At 30.8% G+C, this 18,099-nt stretch overlaps 1 protein-coding gene across 1 annotated transcript in view; it reads left to right on the top strand.

Moving 5' to 3' along the window:
* Positions 1-2,468: 2,468 nt before the first annotated feature.
* The window catches only part of LOC113397370 (proton-coupled amino acid transporter-like protein CG1139), a 43,008-nt gene continuing 27,377 nt past the window's right edge, over positions 2,469-18,099 (top strand). The window contains exons 1-3 of the mRNA XM_026635681.2: positions 2,469-2,609; positions 5,237-5,356; positions 8,358-8,508. Coding sequence (XP_026491466.2) covers positions 2,596-2,609; positions 5,237-5,356; positions 8,358-8,508 — 285 coding nt within the window. The 5' untranslated portion in view covers positions 2,469-2,595. The remainder of the gene's footprint in view (positions 2,610-5,236; positions 5,357-8,357; positions 8,509-18,099) is intronic.

The raw sequence follows: 18,099 nt of genomic DNA on the forward strand, positions 1-18,099 counted from the left end.
AGAGGTATCATCAGCAAACAATACTATATCATGTTTGTTCCCAACAAGAAAGGGCAAGTCATTTATTTATATGAGGAATAGAAAAGGTCCAAGAATTGATCCTTGTGGGACCCCCCTACCAACTGAGATCCCAGGAGACCTTGTCCCTTTAACGTCAACCCTCTGAATTCTATTGTTAAGATAAGAAGTCAAAAGGTCGAGTGCACATTCTCTAATTCCATAGTGATATAGTTTCCTGATTTCCAGAGTTTCATGTTGAACACAATCAATGGCTTTGGAAAAGTCGCAGAAAATCCCTAAGGCATCCTGCGACATCTCCCAGGCTTCATAGATATTTCTTATAAGTTCGATACCTGCGTCGGTAGTCGAGCGACCCCTCGTAAATCCAAATTGTTTTCTATGAAGCAGATTGTATCTATTGAAATATGCTAATAATTGATTTAGAATATTTTTTTCAAATATTTTGCTGAGGGTTGGTAGTATTGAGATTGGCCTATAGTTGTTAGGATCAGAAGAGCTACTAGATTTAAATATTGGAATGACTTTACTATGTTTCATCAGGTCAGGAAATACACCACGTTGAACACAATCATTGAATATTATTGCAAGATAAGGTGCAATCACATCAATAATTGAATTAATCACCTTTACAGGAATACCCCATAGATCAGCAGTTTTCTTAATGTCTAATGACTTAAATGTATAAATTATGTCATTGGTGTTTACAGGGGTAAAATTAAATTTTGATTTGCATTCTCGTACATTTACTTTCATCAATGATTCGGCAACTGCTGGAGAAGAAATAAGTAACTTAGTTGTAAAAACTGGTATGTCAGCAAAAAATTGTTCAAAAACTGAAGCAACTTCTTTCACTATTTATGACTTTGTTATTATAATTTAAGGTCAATCCGGAGCTGCGACTGCCACCTCTACCAGTTTCACAATTAATAACTTTCCAAGTCATTTTTATTTTGTCATGTGCATTCTGAATTCTATTTTTAATAGTTAAAGACTTTGCCAAAAAGCACACTTTTCTAAATAATTTTGAATAGTTACCTACATAGTTGGCAAAAGTGGCACTGTGATTGTACATCTTTTCATTATAAAGTTCGTACATTCGTTGCCTACTTTTATGAATTCCAATAGTAGCCCAATCATTGAATTTTAAAAAGTTTTTTGTATTAACTGTTTTAGAAGTGAATATTGCATTAAACTTGTTTCTAATTCATTTAAAAAGATTATTATACAAAACATTGGTATTATCTCCAAAAGATAGGTGTGGGAGATTGGCCATAATATTACTTCTAAACTTCTCAATACAACTTGTGGTCAAAGGACCAAACATAATTTTTTCGGAATTGCTTATTTTTTTAACATGGAAATTAAATAAAGCTTGTTGTCCACAATGATCTGAATTTAGTTTATTAATAATAGTTTTATTTTGTGGAATATGGGTAGCAAATATGTTATCTATGCAATTTGCTGTGGAATCTGTTATTCTAGTTGGTTCTAAGAACAGATTTACCAGATTATATGAACTTAACAATGATCTGAATCTAATACTTGTGGTTGTATTATGCAGTAAATTTATATTAAAATCTCCACAAACAATAACTTCTTTATTAGATTCAGATATGGAAAATGTTTTATCGAAATGATAAAACATTTTCCAATACATTTTCAAACAATTCATATAATCCACTAGGGGGCCTGTATACGCTCAACAATGACACGCTCAAGCTCTGCACACGCTATTTCTATAACATGAATGATACCCTTATTTAGAAAGATATTATAAAACACCCGACAGACAGTAATGGAGCAGCATACTAATTTATGTTTCGTCTCCGAGAAATAAGAGCAACGCTTATACGTTATTTTGATGATAAATTAGATTGAAAAACACACTAAGAAATTACGTTTACACCCTGCGCTCCTGCGATTGGATTATTTTATACTAACTCAAGAGAAGCTTTTTTAAACAAATTACTACATTGAGAATGGCCACTATATCCGAAATCACTCATGTATAGTTTTATAAATAAGAAAATCTGGTAATTATGATTTATGAACATTTAACTTTACTATAGTTTCAACATTGTATTTGAAATTATTTATTTTGTCTGTTCAACGGAAAATATGAAAGATTTAAACCCACTTGAACACAAATCTCCGCCAATGACATATTTTAAAACATCCCAATAGTGTCTCACGTTAGCCTGTATTTTCTACACTATTTAAATTATTGGAAGGAGATAGTCTTAATTTTAACAATCTAATATCTCTTTAGGATATGATAAATCATATATAATACTCGTTTATATTTAAAAAGATAATTAGTTTTTCTTTTTCTTCGTTATAAAAAATATGTACTGGACGTAAAATTATGTATATAGCATTGTCACCCTACAATCAATTAAATATCTATGACAAGTTGCAAATACGCTCAGTCATACCTAACCATAATACAATTCTATACGTGTTATAAAATTAAAGCGCCGCTGTGTAATATAATTAAAAAAAGTGTCGAATGTTTATTTATATTGTTGTTATTTTAGTGTGACAAAGTGAAGTGTGCTGTATCTTAACCTCAATATGACAGAAGAGAGGTTAATATATAATTTATATACATTTTATTATATATTATAGTTGATTTTGAATTTATAAACAGAAAAATGACGATTAGTACTTTCATAACGAATGTATAATGTTGCGTAATATTTCAATTTTAAATTCATGCAAAACGCGCAAAATATTATGAGCATGTTTTAAAAGTCCTTAAAAAATAAAACAATTAATAAAACGAAAACTTCCCGACCAGTTACATGGTATTAAACACATTCCGATCCGTTATTGACTTTATATAAATAAATTAATAAAATCGTGAAAAAAATATTTATAATAAGTTCCTTTTATTATTTCATTATTTTCATTTTAGTTGTATTATTTTAATTAAAAAATTAATTAGATTTTATATCCGATAATACATAATATATTAAATTACTGTGGATATTACGGTTGGCTTAATCCGTGGTTATTTTTTTGCTATTGAATAAATCAAGTTTTTGATTTCGGTCTTGTAAAGTAATGTTACTAAGTGCAAGGCAAGTGCTAAAAAATACCTTCAACTACTTAATACGAAATGAATAGACGATAAAAAACTATGGAGTCCTTTAATGATCTCTTTTTAAGACATAAATTTAATCACACGTATGTAATGCATGTGCATTTGAGATAAAGACTACAAACTACTAGTCCTTTGTAGTTTATTCTCAGTAGAGTTTACATTTCAAAATGGCAGTTGCCTTACATATTTATTGCATACTTAACACGTATACAGGTCTTCCTTACTAGACTAAAGTTTGATTAAACGGATATAACGTACTGGTCGCTCAGTTTGTGTGGACTACTTTTACGTGGCAGCTTCACTCGCTTGGCATTTATGTTTATCTCAGAAAAAAAGGCAATATCAACCGGCCCTGTACAACATACATGTATCGAGTCCATCCTTGAACCATTCAGTGAATGAAGAAAAAAAAACAAATATAAAATTGACGCTATTATATTAAAGTATAGGAATCTACTAATTAATTATCACTCGTATTTATCGTGAGACAAAATGTGGATTATAATGACGTTTAAACCTAAAATCCTACACTTAACAATGAATCTTTTTTTATGCGGAGACTGTTTATGTCGTGATTAAGGAAAAATCAAATATATTATTAAAATTGCGTACGTTTTATTTATTAGTTCATCATTATTTCATAAATAATTCATTAGTTCATAAATAGCTATACAGATATTTTATCTAGTCATAATTAATATAATTGCTTACAATATTGAACATTGATAGAAAAATACAGACGAACAATCACATCACTTCCGAGTGAAGGATGCTCTTCGCGACACAATAACATTGGCCCTTGAAGGTACTCGTTTCTCCATATACTCGTATATACACGTTACTACGTTACAAACGTGAGAGAAATCCGAGTTATGATATCCATTGTGTGATAACTATAGTTCATTCCATAACAATATATGTGAATTTAAAAACACTATCAAAACAAACTATTCAAAAAGACTATCATAAACTTTTGAATTTTAATTTTATATAGTTAATCATACATTATCGTGACCACAGTATCATTGATCACTTTAATATAATCAGTAATAGTCATTGCATGGCGTATAAATAATCTTATAACGCCAAGTTTCCGACTCCGCAAATCAATAAAACCTTCTTGGGGCCAGGTATTCGTTTATATAATGAAATTCCGCAGATATTTTTGTCTTTTTCGATTCATACATCAATATCATTTGTAAAATTATATAATATTTAAGCATACTATTCAACAAAAGATTATATAGATGACAGGTTCTATTATATACATGATAGTATTTAGCTAATATAACTTCGTATTTTAAATGTTGGAAAAGAGTTTCTTGTCGATTCTTCTCGGTAGAATCTTTATTACGAACCGGTGGTACCATTACTTAATATAGTCTTGTAAAATGACAATTAAAAACAGGTTGAAATAAAAAGCCCAATTGAATAAAGTATATTTTGATTTTGATAAGGCTAAAGCTTTGAATGTTGATTTTACCGATAAGAACTGGCATCCAATTTAGTATTAACGCTTTAAGGCGGATTACAGTAAATGCAGTGATGCTTTTGCACGATACAATTTCATGCGTTTGACATATCACATGCCTCCTGAGTAACCAATTACCGTACAATTGTCAATACCTAAATGGATAGATGAATTTGCTCTAAATAAATCTTATACACAATATAATTATTACCATAAAAGAGGAGTAGGATAAATATTCAGCGAGACATCTCGAAGACTTATTTCTGCTAGACATCAGAAATCTAACTTCGAGGTATTTTTTCGTTCTGTCTCAGTAGCCGCAAACCTAACAAAAAATTGATCCATACATTTATTGCCTTACAAATCTGCCGCTTTAGGCTCAAGTATCTCACCCTGCTGGTAAATCGACCACTGAGTTTCTATAATATAATATAATCATAATATAATCATTTGATTTAACATCAAATTTGATATGACTAAAAGATACGTACCATGAGTAAGTATCGTTAATTTTATTCGAGTTTCAATTAATGAAATGAATGATAATTCAAGTGTTAATCCCATACCTCAGTTGAATACAAGATCAATATCATTTTGACACACGGCTTATAAATTTTTTGTTATCTATTTTCGTATAGCTCGGAGCAAAAGAACAATGTTTTTCGAATGGAATCAACCGTTGCTTTGGACAGCAGCAGTTTGGATGAAAAGGAAGAGTATAATCCTTTCGAAAACAGAAACGTAACACACCCGACTTCGTAAGTACCTATCAAAATATACTTTTATCGAGTAACCACTTTTTACGTAACTAATATCAATTTAAAAAAAAAACCTAACATCTGTCCGTACAACATAACTAATTAGTTACTCTTTTCCATAAAATTAAGTTCATATATTTCATTTATTTCCATCAGTTTTCGACTTTAAAGAATCGTTAAAGAGCGTTTGTGTGCTAAAGGATATTACAACACTAATGATTTTTTAGTTGACTGCACACCTTGGGAATGAAATGATCGCCTTCAGGCTGCTTCAAATAACTAAAATATAATTATCATTGTACTTGATAATGGTTAAAAAAATATATATATATATATATATATATATCCCGCTGAGTTTCTTTCGCCGGTTCTTCTCAGGTCCGAGGTGCTAAATTCCGAACCGGTGGTAGATTTTTGACAATCAATAAGCAAGTGTAAACACTTCTATATTGAATAAAGATTTTTGACTTTGACTTTGACTTTGACTTTGAGTTTTCACTGCTTTGTTTACGCGAACATGCTGATTTCAAATTACGCCTGAAAATCGGGGAACCAATAGGCAACCATACGCACGTGGGATTGCGTATACGCGAGCGTGATCTGCATTGATAAAATATAAATAGGAAAGTATGTGTTTGAAGTTGCTGTTTGACAGTAGATAGGCTTGCACAAGGTATGGATGGTAGGGTCCACCAATTTGTCGTCGCAGTCCACATTATACTATCGCTGCTTCTTAATAAATTAAATATATTAAATTAATAAAATTAACTTTGAAACATAATTATGATGGCACGATGACGAATTCCACGCTCAGCAATCCGCGGATTCTGCTTGTGTTATATAATCCTGTTTTCTCAATTTAAAAAGATTTATCATGTATCTGGTACTGGTGGTCTGTACTTGATAGCGGTTTTGCCATAATAACAACTAATAGAGTTTTTTTTTATCTATTATCCTAATAGATACACGTCGTATGAAACTGTCGGCATCATTCTTTCCATTGAGCCCTGCCATGACAAAACATTTTAATAAATTATACGAGTATTTTTTATATGAATTTCAATTCAAAAGTTAATCTCTAAAAAACGTGCAGAAATAAATTTTAATATTTCTGTCACAAAGGTTGCCTGGACGTGATCGTTGTATTAGTTCTTTACGTGTGATTTCAATTTCACATAAACAGCGACGTCAAAGAAAAATCGAACGGCGTTAAAACAAATGAACAATTGTTCTTTTTTTTACTGTTTTCTCAAAGGAATATAATATTTATATTACGAAATTAATTTGAATTTGGAATTCTGAGTTGAATGAAAATATAAATTTTCACGCTAATATTGATACTTCAAGTTTAGATATGTAATTTTTATGTCATATTAGTAGGCGGTCTGGCAAACGAGCCACCTGACGGAATGTGGTCAACACAGTCAATAGACATCCTTGGGAACTAAGATTCTATACTAAGTCATATAGGCGGTAGAATGTGTGATGAGAAAGTGGTACCTTTCCAGACGGGATTGCACATAGCTACTAAGTAAAATTAATATATTTTAATTCGAATAATATCATTTTACTATGTTAAACGTACAGCGCTTGCTTGAATATCATATGCATATAGCAATCAAGCTCAATACCGTATCTGTTGCGGAATCACGTATCTGAGAATGTCTTTACAGTCCCTGTGTCAACGGTTTCTAAATATAAATGTCAAGATAAGATTTAGTACTAGTCCGAGGATCTAATCAAATAGCATAAACTGAGAGCTCGCATGCTTATTCATGTGGATGTTGCTATGTATTCTAATAATATAAATGCGAAAGTAACTCTATGCAAACTGCAAAAGACTTATTTTTAGTATTAACGAGTAATAACCGAGCAAACTTTAATCTCTCATATTATATGTAAGTATAAGAACATAACTATCTCACATACAACGCACAACCTAAACCAGTGGGTACAGGATGTAATTTTCTAGAGAAATTCCTTATAAAACTTAGATTCGGACTAAAGATAACTAAATAAGAATTTTTCAAAATTTCTTTCTCTAAGATGGTTATATGTCAGATGGAAATCGGTATTTAGGCGTCTGTTATTGAGGTAAAAACAGTTGTTAAACCTTATTTGAAAATTCATCGTCTAAAAGATTCTTCGTCATTTTTGAAAGTTATCAATATGAAAACCGATATTTAGGCGTATGTCTATTGCATGGACCTAAAACTCTTCAACTTCCCCTGTACCAAAAATAACGGCGTCTTCTGATTTCAACTTCTAACTTCATTTTCAAAAGATCATTAACCATTATCATTTTTACTTAATGACGGAAGCTTTAACACTAGTCTATTTATCTCTAACACCAGAAATCACAAATTTCAACCCCAATTTATCCCTCTTAGGGAATATTTTTTATATGCTTCGTATATGATATAGCCCTCACAGGTTCTTGAAGAATTATTAAATATGAGTGTAGTTTGGTTACACAATTTCGAAATCGTCCTTAGAAATACCATAGACTTGTAGAGATACAATAAAGAAAACATATTTACAAATCCATTATTAGGAACGTTAAAACCTCTAGAATATGGATACATAACGTTGATGCCACGATTAAATCGAATACAATAATATTAATAATACTAATGTCATATTCTGCTTCCGCCACTATTTGATATAGCATTGGTAGCCGAAATATTAACCATTCCTTACGTCGCCAATGCGCCACGAAACATGGGAACTGAGATGTTATGTGCCTGAGGTTACACTGACCTTGACCTTCAAACTATACAAGGGTAATAAGTATTGTGCTTGGTTATGTAATACATGAGTGGATAGTACCTAACCAGACGGGCCTCTACAAAGCCATTAAGTATTGAGTATAACAATCAATAATAAAACAAATCATGAATCGACAAAAAATGCATAGAGCAATTTAAAATTAGTTAATCTTTCATAAAAAGTAACAAAAACTTCCTCTAAGATCTTCAGTAAAAATTCTTATATTTTACAGGACTTTAGGTTCATTCTTCAACTTATTAAAGTCATCGCTAGGATCAGGGTTGCTTGCAATGCCTGCTGCCTTTAAGCACACGGGTTTGATACCAGGCTTCCTTGGAACATTCCTAGTGGCAATCATCGCTACCCATTGTGTTCATATATTGGTAAGTAATAACATATATACTTTATAACATGAGCTCTAAATCAAGATATTTTTAACTGAGCCTTTTAATAAATTGAAATTCCCTGTATATTTTTTTTACTTTTTTTTTTTTCATTTTTGAAGATTTATTTTGAATCAAATAGGTTTGTGACCACGTGATGGGTAGTACTTACAAGTGACAACCACCTATATATATATGTACAATTATAAACATTCGCAGTGTTCACACTGAAGTCAGTGCTTAACACGGTTCCAACGAATATATAAATTTACTTGTACATCTACACTCAATAGGTAGATTAAACGAGGGCATACATTTAAAAAAATTATATTGAGCACATCATGAATAAAGAATATCTTCTATACCGATGTGTCATTTTATAGGTGTGACAAATGAATTTCTTGATACCCGTGAGACTATTGCGGTTCGTCGGTTTCAATCGCTGTTTTAATCTGGTCACATGTTCATGTCATTCGATAGTACAGCACGCCCAATAGTAGCTTTCATACTTGGAAGCGTTCTGTTATAAAGACACCTATTTGCTGAGTAGTTACCATCCGCGGCTTCGCGCCCATGTGAGAGGCAGATGTTAGGAATATACAATTTTGTGTATACCTGACAACGCGTAAGCAAATTTTCATGATGACGTTTGGTAGTTGCGATGTGAAAGCGCGTGAGGGTTTGGAAGTCAGGTGTAAACATAAGAAGAAACTTGTCTTTCCTTGAGGTTCTAGCTTGCTTCATACCAAATTTTATCAAATTTTGTTCAGTAGTTTAGCCGTAAAAGATCAACAGACAAGCAGACTGAGTTTCGCATTTATAATATTTTTAAAGATTGTTTAGTGTAATATAATTTAAATGAATATTATTATTTATTAACTAGTAGAATACTTGATGAATAATCCCGTCGGAAGCATTGGAGCAACTTGAACAAAGCGGTTTTTAAAAAAAATTATAATCCATAAAATTAGAACACTGATTTCAAAAAGTTCGTCATCAATTTTGCAATAACGATATATTTATTTAATATTAATACTTCAGCCTTTCTAGTACAAAAATTAACGAACTTCAATTCAAAGTCCAAAATATCACCCTCTTGGGTGGTTTATTTTGAGAAGCACCATACCAGAAGCATTTTATTTATGAACAGAAGCCTTAACGCCGATTTCTATATTTCTCACTTTGAAAAATAACAAACTTTAACCTCTTAAGTGATAAATTTCAAGAAAGCTTGAGCAACTGTTTTACCATTTCATATTTCGTTAATCAGAAATGTAAAATTTTCAAACAAACTTCTATCCACCATTTAACCTCCTTTGAAGATGAATTTGGATAAATCGATTCCTTCTAATTACGTATGTTTCTACGTCATCCGCATGGATCCATAAAGGCATCCAAAATGTTCATCCTGTTGGTACCAGTTTAGGAACTGTAAGTATATTAGACATTTTTTATTTTTTTTATTTCGGCAACAAGAAAGTACAAGTTCAGAACTGCCACACCCTTAATATGTCTGGTTCTGATATATACGAGTTCAAATCAATAAGTCATCACATCGTTAAGTATCGTGTCTTTAATTTTCTCACCTATTATCATGTTTAAATTTACGACTAAAGTTAAATTTCCTTATATTACATGATACAACATAATAATTACAATTAATACATTATAGTTACAAATTCGTTTCTCGGAAATTGAGATGAATTTCGTCAACCATACGGTGTAACCTTAGAGATACAACGTTTGTGATGCTCGGAATCAAATAAGCAGAAACTGTATCTAAAACGCTGCCTAAACTAAACGGCATAATTTCAACATTTATTCTCCATAAATGTATTTCATAATAAACCATCCCCTAAATTGGTTTTTACGCATCTTTTCGTGTACGAAATACGAATTTTCGTAGAGTTTTATGGATGTTCGATGCGTAATATATATAATTTAGCGTTAAATCGAAATCAAACCAATCAAAACGGACAATTGGAAAATATTTGAAAAAGGTTATGTACTTAGATGTTCGTCCTTGCGCGGGAAAGAAGCGTTGACTTTGTGGCCTTAACGAAAAAATTCTAAAGAAAAAGTTAAAAAAAAACATAAATGACAAAGAGAATAATCTCAGGCATTCTTTTAAAAATCTAATAAATTAATGTGAAAAAAAATCTTCAATTTGCAAATCGTTTTTAGATATTCTCAACGAATTATTTGTATTATTGTACACGTACAAGTATTGTAGTTTATAATATGTTAAAGGAGTTTTTTTTATACATAAAATACAAAAGTAGGTGGCATTTGTATCTGTGTGCGTTCAAAGAGAAGATGGTTCTGATATATATTTTGTAGAGAGAAATATTTTTTATTATAAATTAGATTCATTTTAGTTTCAGAGCCAGACCGTGTACTTTTTATTTACGATTATGAAGCGAGTTTTACATTTTGGAAATATGGTGCTTATAAGATAATCAACAGCATTGTTTTAACTTTTTTAGGAGTTTTAGTAAGATTTTCGAATAATATGGACATATAAGATTTTAAATTAACATGGTTATTTTTATTACTAACAGTATCTAAAACGGGATATTTACCAGGAAACATGGTAAATATCCCGTTTTAGATATTGTTAGTAATATGGACATATTTATCTACCAATAGTTCAAAGAGACTATTGTTAGAACTTTACTAAATCTATTCTACTCTTATCTTAAAGGAATTCCCATGACAGTATAGACCCTCGTCAAGTGTTCCATCAAAACCAAATTTGATTTATCATTTTATAACATAACCGATTACTATCTGCAATTATAGCGAGATGATAACTTCACACATGACCCTTTACATGCTCGATTCGATCTATCTCGTAGGGTTCAGCCAGCTTTTGCAATGTAAGCGCAAAAAAATGTGTTTATTCACATCAATTTAGAAACCTCTAAAATTCTTAGTGTTTCTCTACTATATTGTGCACGTATTATACATATAAACCTTCTGAATCAATCTATATATTGAAAGCCGCATCAAAATCCGTTGTTTAACTTTAAAGATCTAAGCATACATAGGGTCGGACAGCGGTAAGCGACTTTGTTTTAAAGTATGTAATGTGTTGATAATCCGGGTGAATATAATAATATCTACGCTGTTGATTTAGCTCTTGTTTTATTATATTTTTCAATAAAATATTATATAAAACTTTGGGAATCACATGTATGAATAAAATTTAGTAATGATATTCTCCTTTGAATGAAGCAATGAAAAAATTCAAATATATCTATTGCACAGATAATTATGTTAATCCTACTCATATTTGACAATATTTACTTGTTCGGTTGTAAAAGTGTGAAATTATAACACAGTCTAAAAACGTTAATTTTGTGTAGTGCCCTTATTACCCTACTTTCTACTTCAAATACGAGATATGATATTAGTTATAATTCTATTTTACACTTAAATTTAATGTAAGCGCCAGACAGTAGTCTTGGTGATAAAATTACGACCAGAGGGTGAGGTGACCTTGGTACATTTTGGTGATCTGTGTCAGCGGGGAATAGAAATATCTATCTTAAAATAATCATACCTTATCTTTCTCAATCTTTTACAAGAATATCTTTTTTTAATTGAAAAGAAATTCATTAAGAAACAAATAAAACTAGCAAATTTATTCTTTCAAATTGGTATAATGAGCAGAAATGGCTAAAGGGAACAGAAAATCTGAAGCCTTTAATCGGCTGAATAAATTCAAATTAAGATATCGTCTTTAAATAACTTTCGCTTTGTTTCACTCCTTAATTTAAAAATGTCTCAAATATTTAAAAAAATATATATATATATATTTATTCACCTTATTACGGTATACACAGTAAAGGTTGGAGCCTTCTTTTAAGTGCAGCAGGGCACCTGTGCCAGAAGACACCGCTCTTCCATATCAATATCTTACAACAGCATATATTATAAGCGTGTGTGTGTGTCTGTGTGTGTGTGTGTGTGTGTCTGTGCGTGTGTATGTGTGTCTGTGTGTGTGTGTCTGTGTGCGTGTGTGTGTGTCATGCACCTACATAAATTATATATACATGTATATATTATTAAGTGTGTAAATTATAATATGCGTTTTAATAGTGATTCTACCTCATCATAATTGAGGGCTAGTAAATATTTTTTTAAGATGTCTTTGCAAGCATGAAGTTTTAATGAATATATTTTAAGTTTCATGTTAATCACGTTATACAAGTAACTTGATTGCGAAGCGTATTGGTTCTGGGCAAAAGCTGTTCTCGTACGAGGTGTTTTTGCAACATCATATCTATTTCTCTTGCTAAGAGGTATAAAAGGTATAGATTTATGCTTTCTTATAACTATGCCGAAAACGTATAATTTTCTAACAGAAAGTATCCTAGAGGCAGTGTAGAGTTGTGTAGTGGGAAACATATAGGGTTTAAATAACATGACTTTAATAAGGGATCGTTGGGCTCTCTCTAGTTCAATAAACATTGTTTTAGCCGCACCGCCCCACACAGTAATGCAGTATGTTATAACTGATTGAGCAAGTGTTATATATATTGTGTTTAAAACTCTTTTAGAAGCTATGTGTCGCAAGTTTTTAAATATCCATATTAATTTTCTTATTCTGTTTGATACTAAGTTTACATGTGAGTACCAAGTCATCCGATCACCGAGGTACTTTATTGTCGAGACCTTTTTCAAAACAGGACAATCACATCTGACATTTACTCCGAACTGTGCACAAGAATGTATCTTAATTTCAAAGTTAAAAGCAGGTTGGGAACGCTCGGACAAGGTAAAACACATGTAATTTGTTTTAGCAGTATTAAGTGTTAAAAGATTAAAACTAAGCCATTCAGCAATATTAGCGAGCCCTTTTTCGGCGTGATTACGCACATAATCCCAAGATTCTCCTGTAAAAAAAATGGCAGTGTCATCAGCATAAGAGAAAATTTGCCCATTCTGAATTTTTAGGTTACATAATTCAGATAGATATAAATCAAAAATAATGTTGGTCCCAACACGCTACCCTGTGGAACGCCATAGGTAATATCTGTCTCCTTGCTAATATATTTATCAATCTTAACCATTTGGGTACGCCCACTCAGATAGCGTCGGAATAAGGACAATGCAGACCTCTTATTCCTATAGACTCCAGTTTTTGCAATAGGATGGGAGCTGAGACGGTATCAAAGGCTTTTTTGAGGTCTAGAAATATTGTAAGGCATTTGTTTTTACTATCTAACTGTTGTGCTATTAGGGTGCTGAGAGCAGATACAGCATCTTCAGTTGACTTGCCACGTCTGAATCCATATTGGGAGTCAGATATAATATTTCGTTGGTCTAAATAATTAAGCAACCTATTATTAACTAACTTTTCCAATATTTTCGACAAAGCAGGAAGAACTGAGATCGGTCCCTTGTGTATAGGCGTTATGATAGATTTTTTTAAGTTTGCGGGGAAAATACCTTTACTAAAACAGATTAGCAAAATGAGTGATTATGGGAGTTATTAATTTGTGAGCAAGTTTCAGGAACTCTGTTGGAATATGGTTCCATCCTGATGCACTGCCTGTCTTTAAGTTCATAAGTACATCATTAACTTCTTTAGAATTCGTATCAAGGGGAACAAATGATGAATAATGGGAATAGGATGAATAAGAAGGAAGAAATTTGGAGATTGCTGTTTCGAATTGTTCTGGAGAACATTTTCGGGCATTTTTTTTCCAATACTAGCAAAATAGTTATTAACATAATTAATAGACTCAATAGGAAATATATAGACTAAATAGGAAAAAAAGCCTTAGTGCTTAAGAGATCTGTATTTTTATTATTTAAAATTTAAAATTATGTAAAATTTTTAATATTTTTCCACAGTAGTTTGTAGTTTTTGGTCAATTGAGGTTTTTTTTATCAAGTTATTACAGTGGTTGCGATATCTTTTGTAAATATTCCTTAAGTTGTCATCAGTGGGGTCAGAACGCAGATTTTTTTGTAGATTATTTCGGTGCCTTATGCAGCGCAAAATTCCTGGATTTATCCAAGGTTTAATTGCACGTTTGTTTTTAGGAATAAGTATTTTTTTTGAATTTGAGTCTAGAGAATCTTTAAGTTCGTTTGTATTCAATTATTATTTCAGGGTTTTCGCAATGAAGTAGACGAGAAATATTTTTACGTTCAAAACTTTTAAGTGCCTCATCAAAATTTGTAATGGTCTTAATTTTTGGGTATCTTTTTTCGTTTTTACTGTTCGTTAAGTGCAGATATATCATGGAATGATCAGTAATAGTAGTATTTATGACCGCTACAAATGCATTACATTTATTTTTTTCCAACTTTAAAATAAAATGGTCTAGGCAGTTATCTTCTCTAGTTGGTAGAATATGACCTGGGAGTAATCCATGATGTGAAATCATGTTTAGGTAATTCTATTATTACGTTCACAGGTTTGTACCACCGATTTAGGGATAATATTAATATTTATATCACCAAAATATTAGCCTGATGGTAAATCCCTGAGACGTAAATTACACCGTCTCACCGGTTCCGCCGTCAGGCTTCTATAGACACTATTATGAGTAAAGGATAAACACGTAATGTTATGACAGATATTTGCATGAAATTGACTGATAAATATCTCGAAAATTACCTTTTAACGTCTAACAACAATCATTCATTTTATGTTATTAAAATTAAAAGATGATATACGCATTGTTCATGTGAAAATATTTCCTATATTTGTTGGTCAACTTTTTTCATTTGGTTAGTTTAAAATAAAAAGCCTAAATGAGAAGATATTAATATTGTGTATGTTATTGCCCTAGCTCACTCAGCATTTACACCGAAGCTCAACGATACAAATTCCTGCTATTTAACGGTAAAATAAATGATAGGAATAAAACTCACCTACTCCCTATAAAGTGTGGTCCTACGAGTAAATAAAATATTTTAATATAATACGTGTTATTTATTTCAGTACAACAATCAACCTTCTTTTAATCGTAACATATAATATAATTACAATAAAAACGATAAATTGTATTGATTACTCATTACTACGAAAAATTTATATTAAATTATTAATGAACACATTTTTATTAAATCTTTCTATCTAATAAAATGCATTGCGTGTCAACAAATTAACGCGCCATTGTGATTCTCAATTTGAATTTTAATCCTATAATAATTAATTAAATAACACTTTTAATTTATTGAAGTAAAAAATATTATTCAAATTAATAGAATTAAAAATAATTATCATAAATATAAAAACAATAAAGTTACGATTATAATATCGTTTCAAATGCAAGTTATTTACATAATAAGTTATTCATAACAGATAGATAAGACTTATAATTCGTTAAAATTTAATAAAACGAATCAATATTTCTTAGAAGAGACTTCTTAAATGTAGTATAAGATTTTATTTTGATTTCTGATCGATATTTATAAACAACCCCAAGTGAACAAATAAATAACTTCGACATTTGATTGATTGAATTCAATTCGAATTGATTGACTGATGCGTTATCTGTGGTCTTGAATAATCTATGATATTACTCATTCGCAAAAAAATCAGCGTTTTGAATGTAGTTTCGTTTTTTCGGAACTTTAAGAGTAAAATATATGTAAGTTAAGTGGTATAGTGTTGAAATTATAAATTATATTTTTTTATGAATTAGCCATGACGTAAATGGGCCACCATAATATTATAGATTAGTGGTTACTAACTCCTAGACATTGGCGTCCCCCTTGCCTATAGTTACACTCAAAACTTCAAACCGGAAGACAACAGTACAAAGTAAAGTAAATATTAATCAAGAACTGTCTGTAGTGCACAATATAGCAGAGCTATTAGCAAATAACAGGTTATATGTAACCTTTGTTCGATTGGAATCAACTATATGTATAATAGTATTTCAAACTCATTATCCCAACTGTATCAAATTTTGTGACGTCATTCTTATGATACTAACCAATCCAAGCGACATTTTAGTAGCCGTAACTTTTTTTAAGGTATTTATAGCAAACAAAAATAAAAATATTTACAACTTTCTGTAAATAAAAGTTGTACCTCATCTTATAAAAGTAATAGAATAGATGTTATAAAATTTAAAAGAATATAATAAGGAAATATCACGTGTATTATCTGGTATTGCCAGGTGCAAAGTATTAATAGTGATTTTTACTATTAATTCAAATTCATATTTTAATATAGAAGCATTACATTACACATACTTGTTATTAGTCAGAGGAGCATATACCTTCGGCTTAAAAAAACAAAGATATAAGAAGGACCGCCGAAAGAAACACAAAGTATATAAAAAGTTCGTTTGTATTGAATTCTATTATGGCAGGTGGTGGGTTATTCTAACATATCAAATACTAACCAGCTGCACACGAGATATACTTTTGCGTGAGGCCACAAACATTTTCTTCCCTATCCTATCAGCAAATTATCACCCGTCCAAAATAAAACGATGGTAACACAATTACTGATTACAATAAAATATTATTTTTTAAAATAAATCATCCAGGATCAGACAAAGATATATTTTTATTATTTTGCTGTCCTCTATTTTAAGTTAAGTTTTCATGATAAACCCTTATGACTTATGTGACTGGAAAAGATTGCTTCGTATATGGCGTATTTTTTAACCTTAAACCTGCTATAAATATATATTGTGTTCGTATGCAATAAAATTCATAAATAAAAAAATAATACATAAAAATATCGTCATGAACAAAGTCCTACGATATGAATATATGAAAACAATCAACTACACCACTTGTAATTTTTGTACGTAGATAAATACGAGGGTTTTATCTCTTTTTAAGAATAAATTCCGTGAACATAACTCTTCACTGATAAAACATTCCATTTAAAAACACTCGTATCTTTTTATTTACTGTTTCACATTCTCGATCGACTCAGTGAAATTTTTCGATTCAAGCTTCAGTTTATTACATTTTTCTCGGGTCAAATCCCTCATTACCATAACGAAATATAAGGCGTATTTTGTTTATTGTTACTGAGATTCGAAATGTTTTCATGTATGATTTAAGCCTTTTCAACATTGAGTCTGATTAATTGATTGAGATCACGGCTACATACCAATTTAAAAATAAAATCTTTGATATACATTTTTTGGTAAACTATCCGTTAATCAATATATCAATTGTTAAAAACTCTATAATAAATATAATTTTAGTCCGTACATCTAATACTAAAAATGACGGACTTCCATACAAAAATTCATATCCAGTTTACCCTATGGAGGGATTAATTTCAGAAAACATAATACCGACTATCTTATTCATAAATAGAATCCAAAATACCGATTTCCATAATTCAAACTTTCAGAAATGAAATTTACAAAAAACTTTAACATTTGCTATTCACTCATTAACATAAGTACTAATTTCCATATACAGAAATAATTAATTTCCATAGAATCTTTCATATACCATTTAACCTCATTAAGAGGTGTAAGTTTAAAACTCCTTTCTTAGGGTTCATCTACGTTCAATAAGGATTCCTGTGCAAAATTATTCCCGTTAAACTCATCAGTCTAGGCTGTGCATTGTATGTCAGACAGTAAT

This window comes from Vanessa tameamea, chromosome 3, assembly GCF_037043105.1.
Source record: "Vanessa tameamea isolate UH-Manoa-2023 chromosome 3, ilVanTame1 primary haplotype, whole genome shotgun sequence".
Taxonomy (NCBI): Eukaryota; Metazoa; Arthropoda; class Insecta; order Lepidoptera; family Nymphalidae; genus Vanessa; species Vanessa tameamea.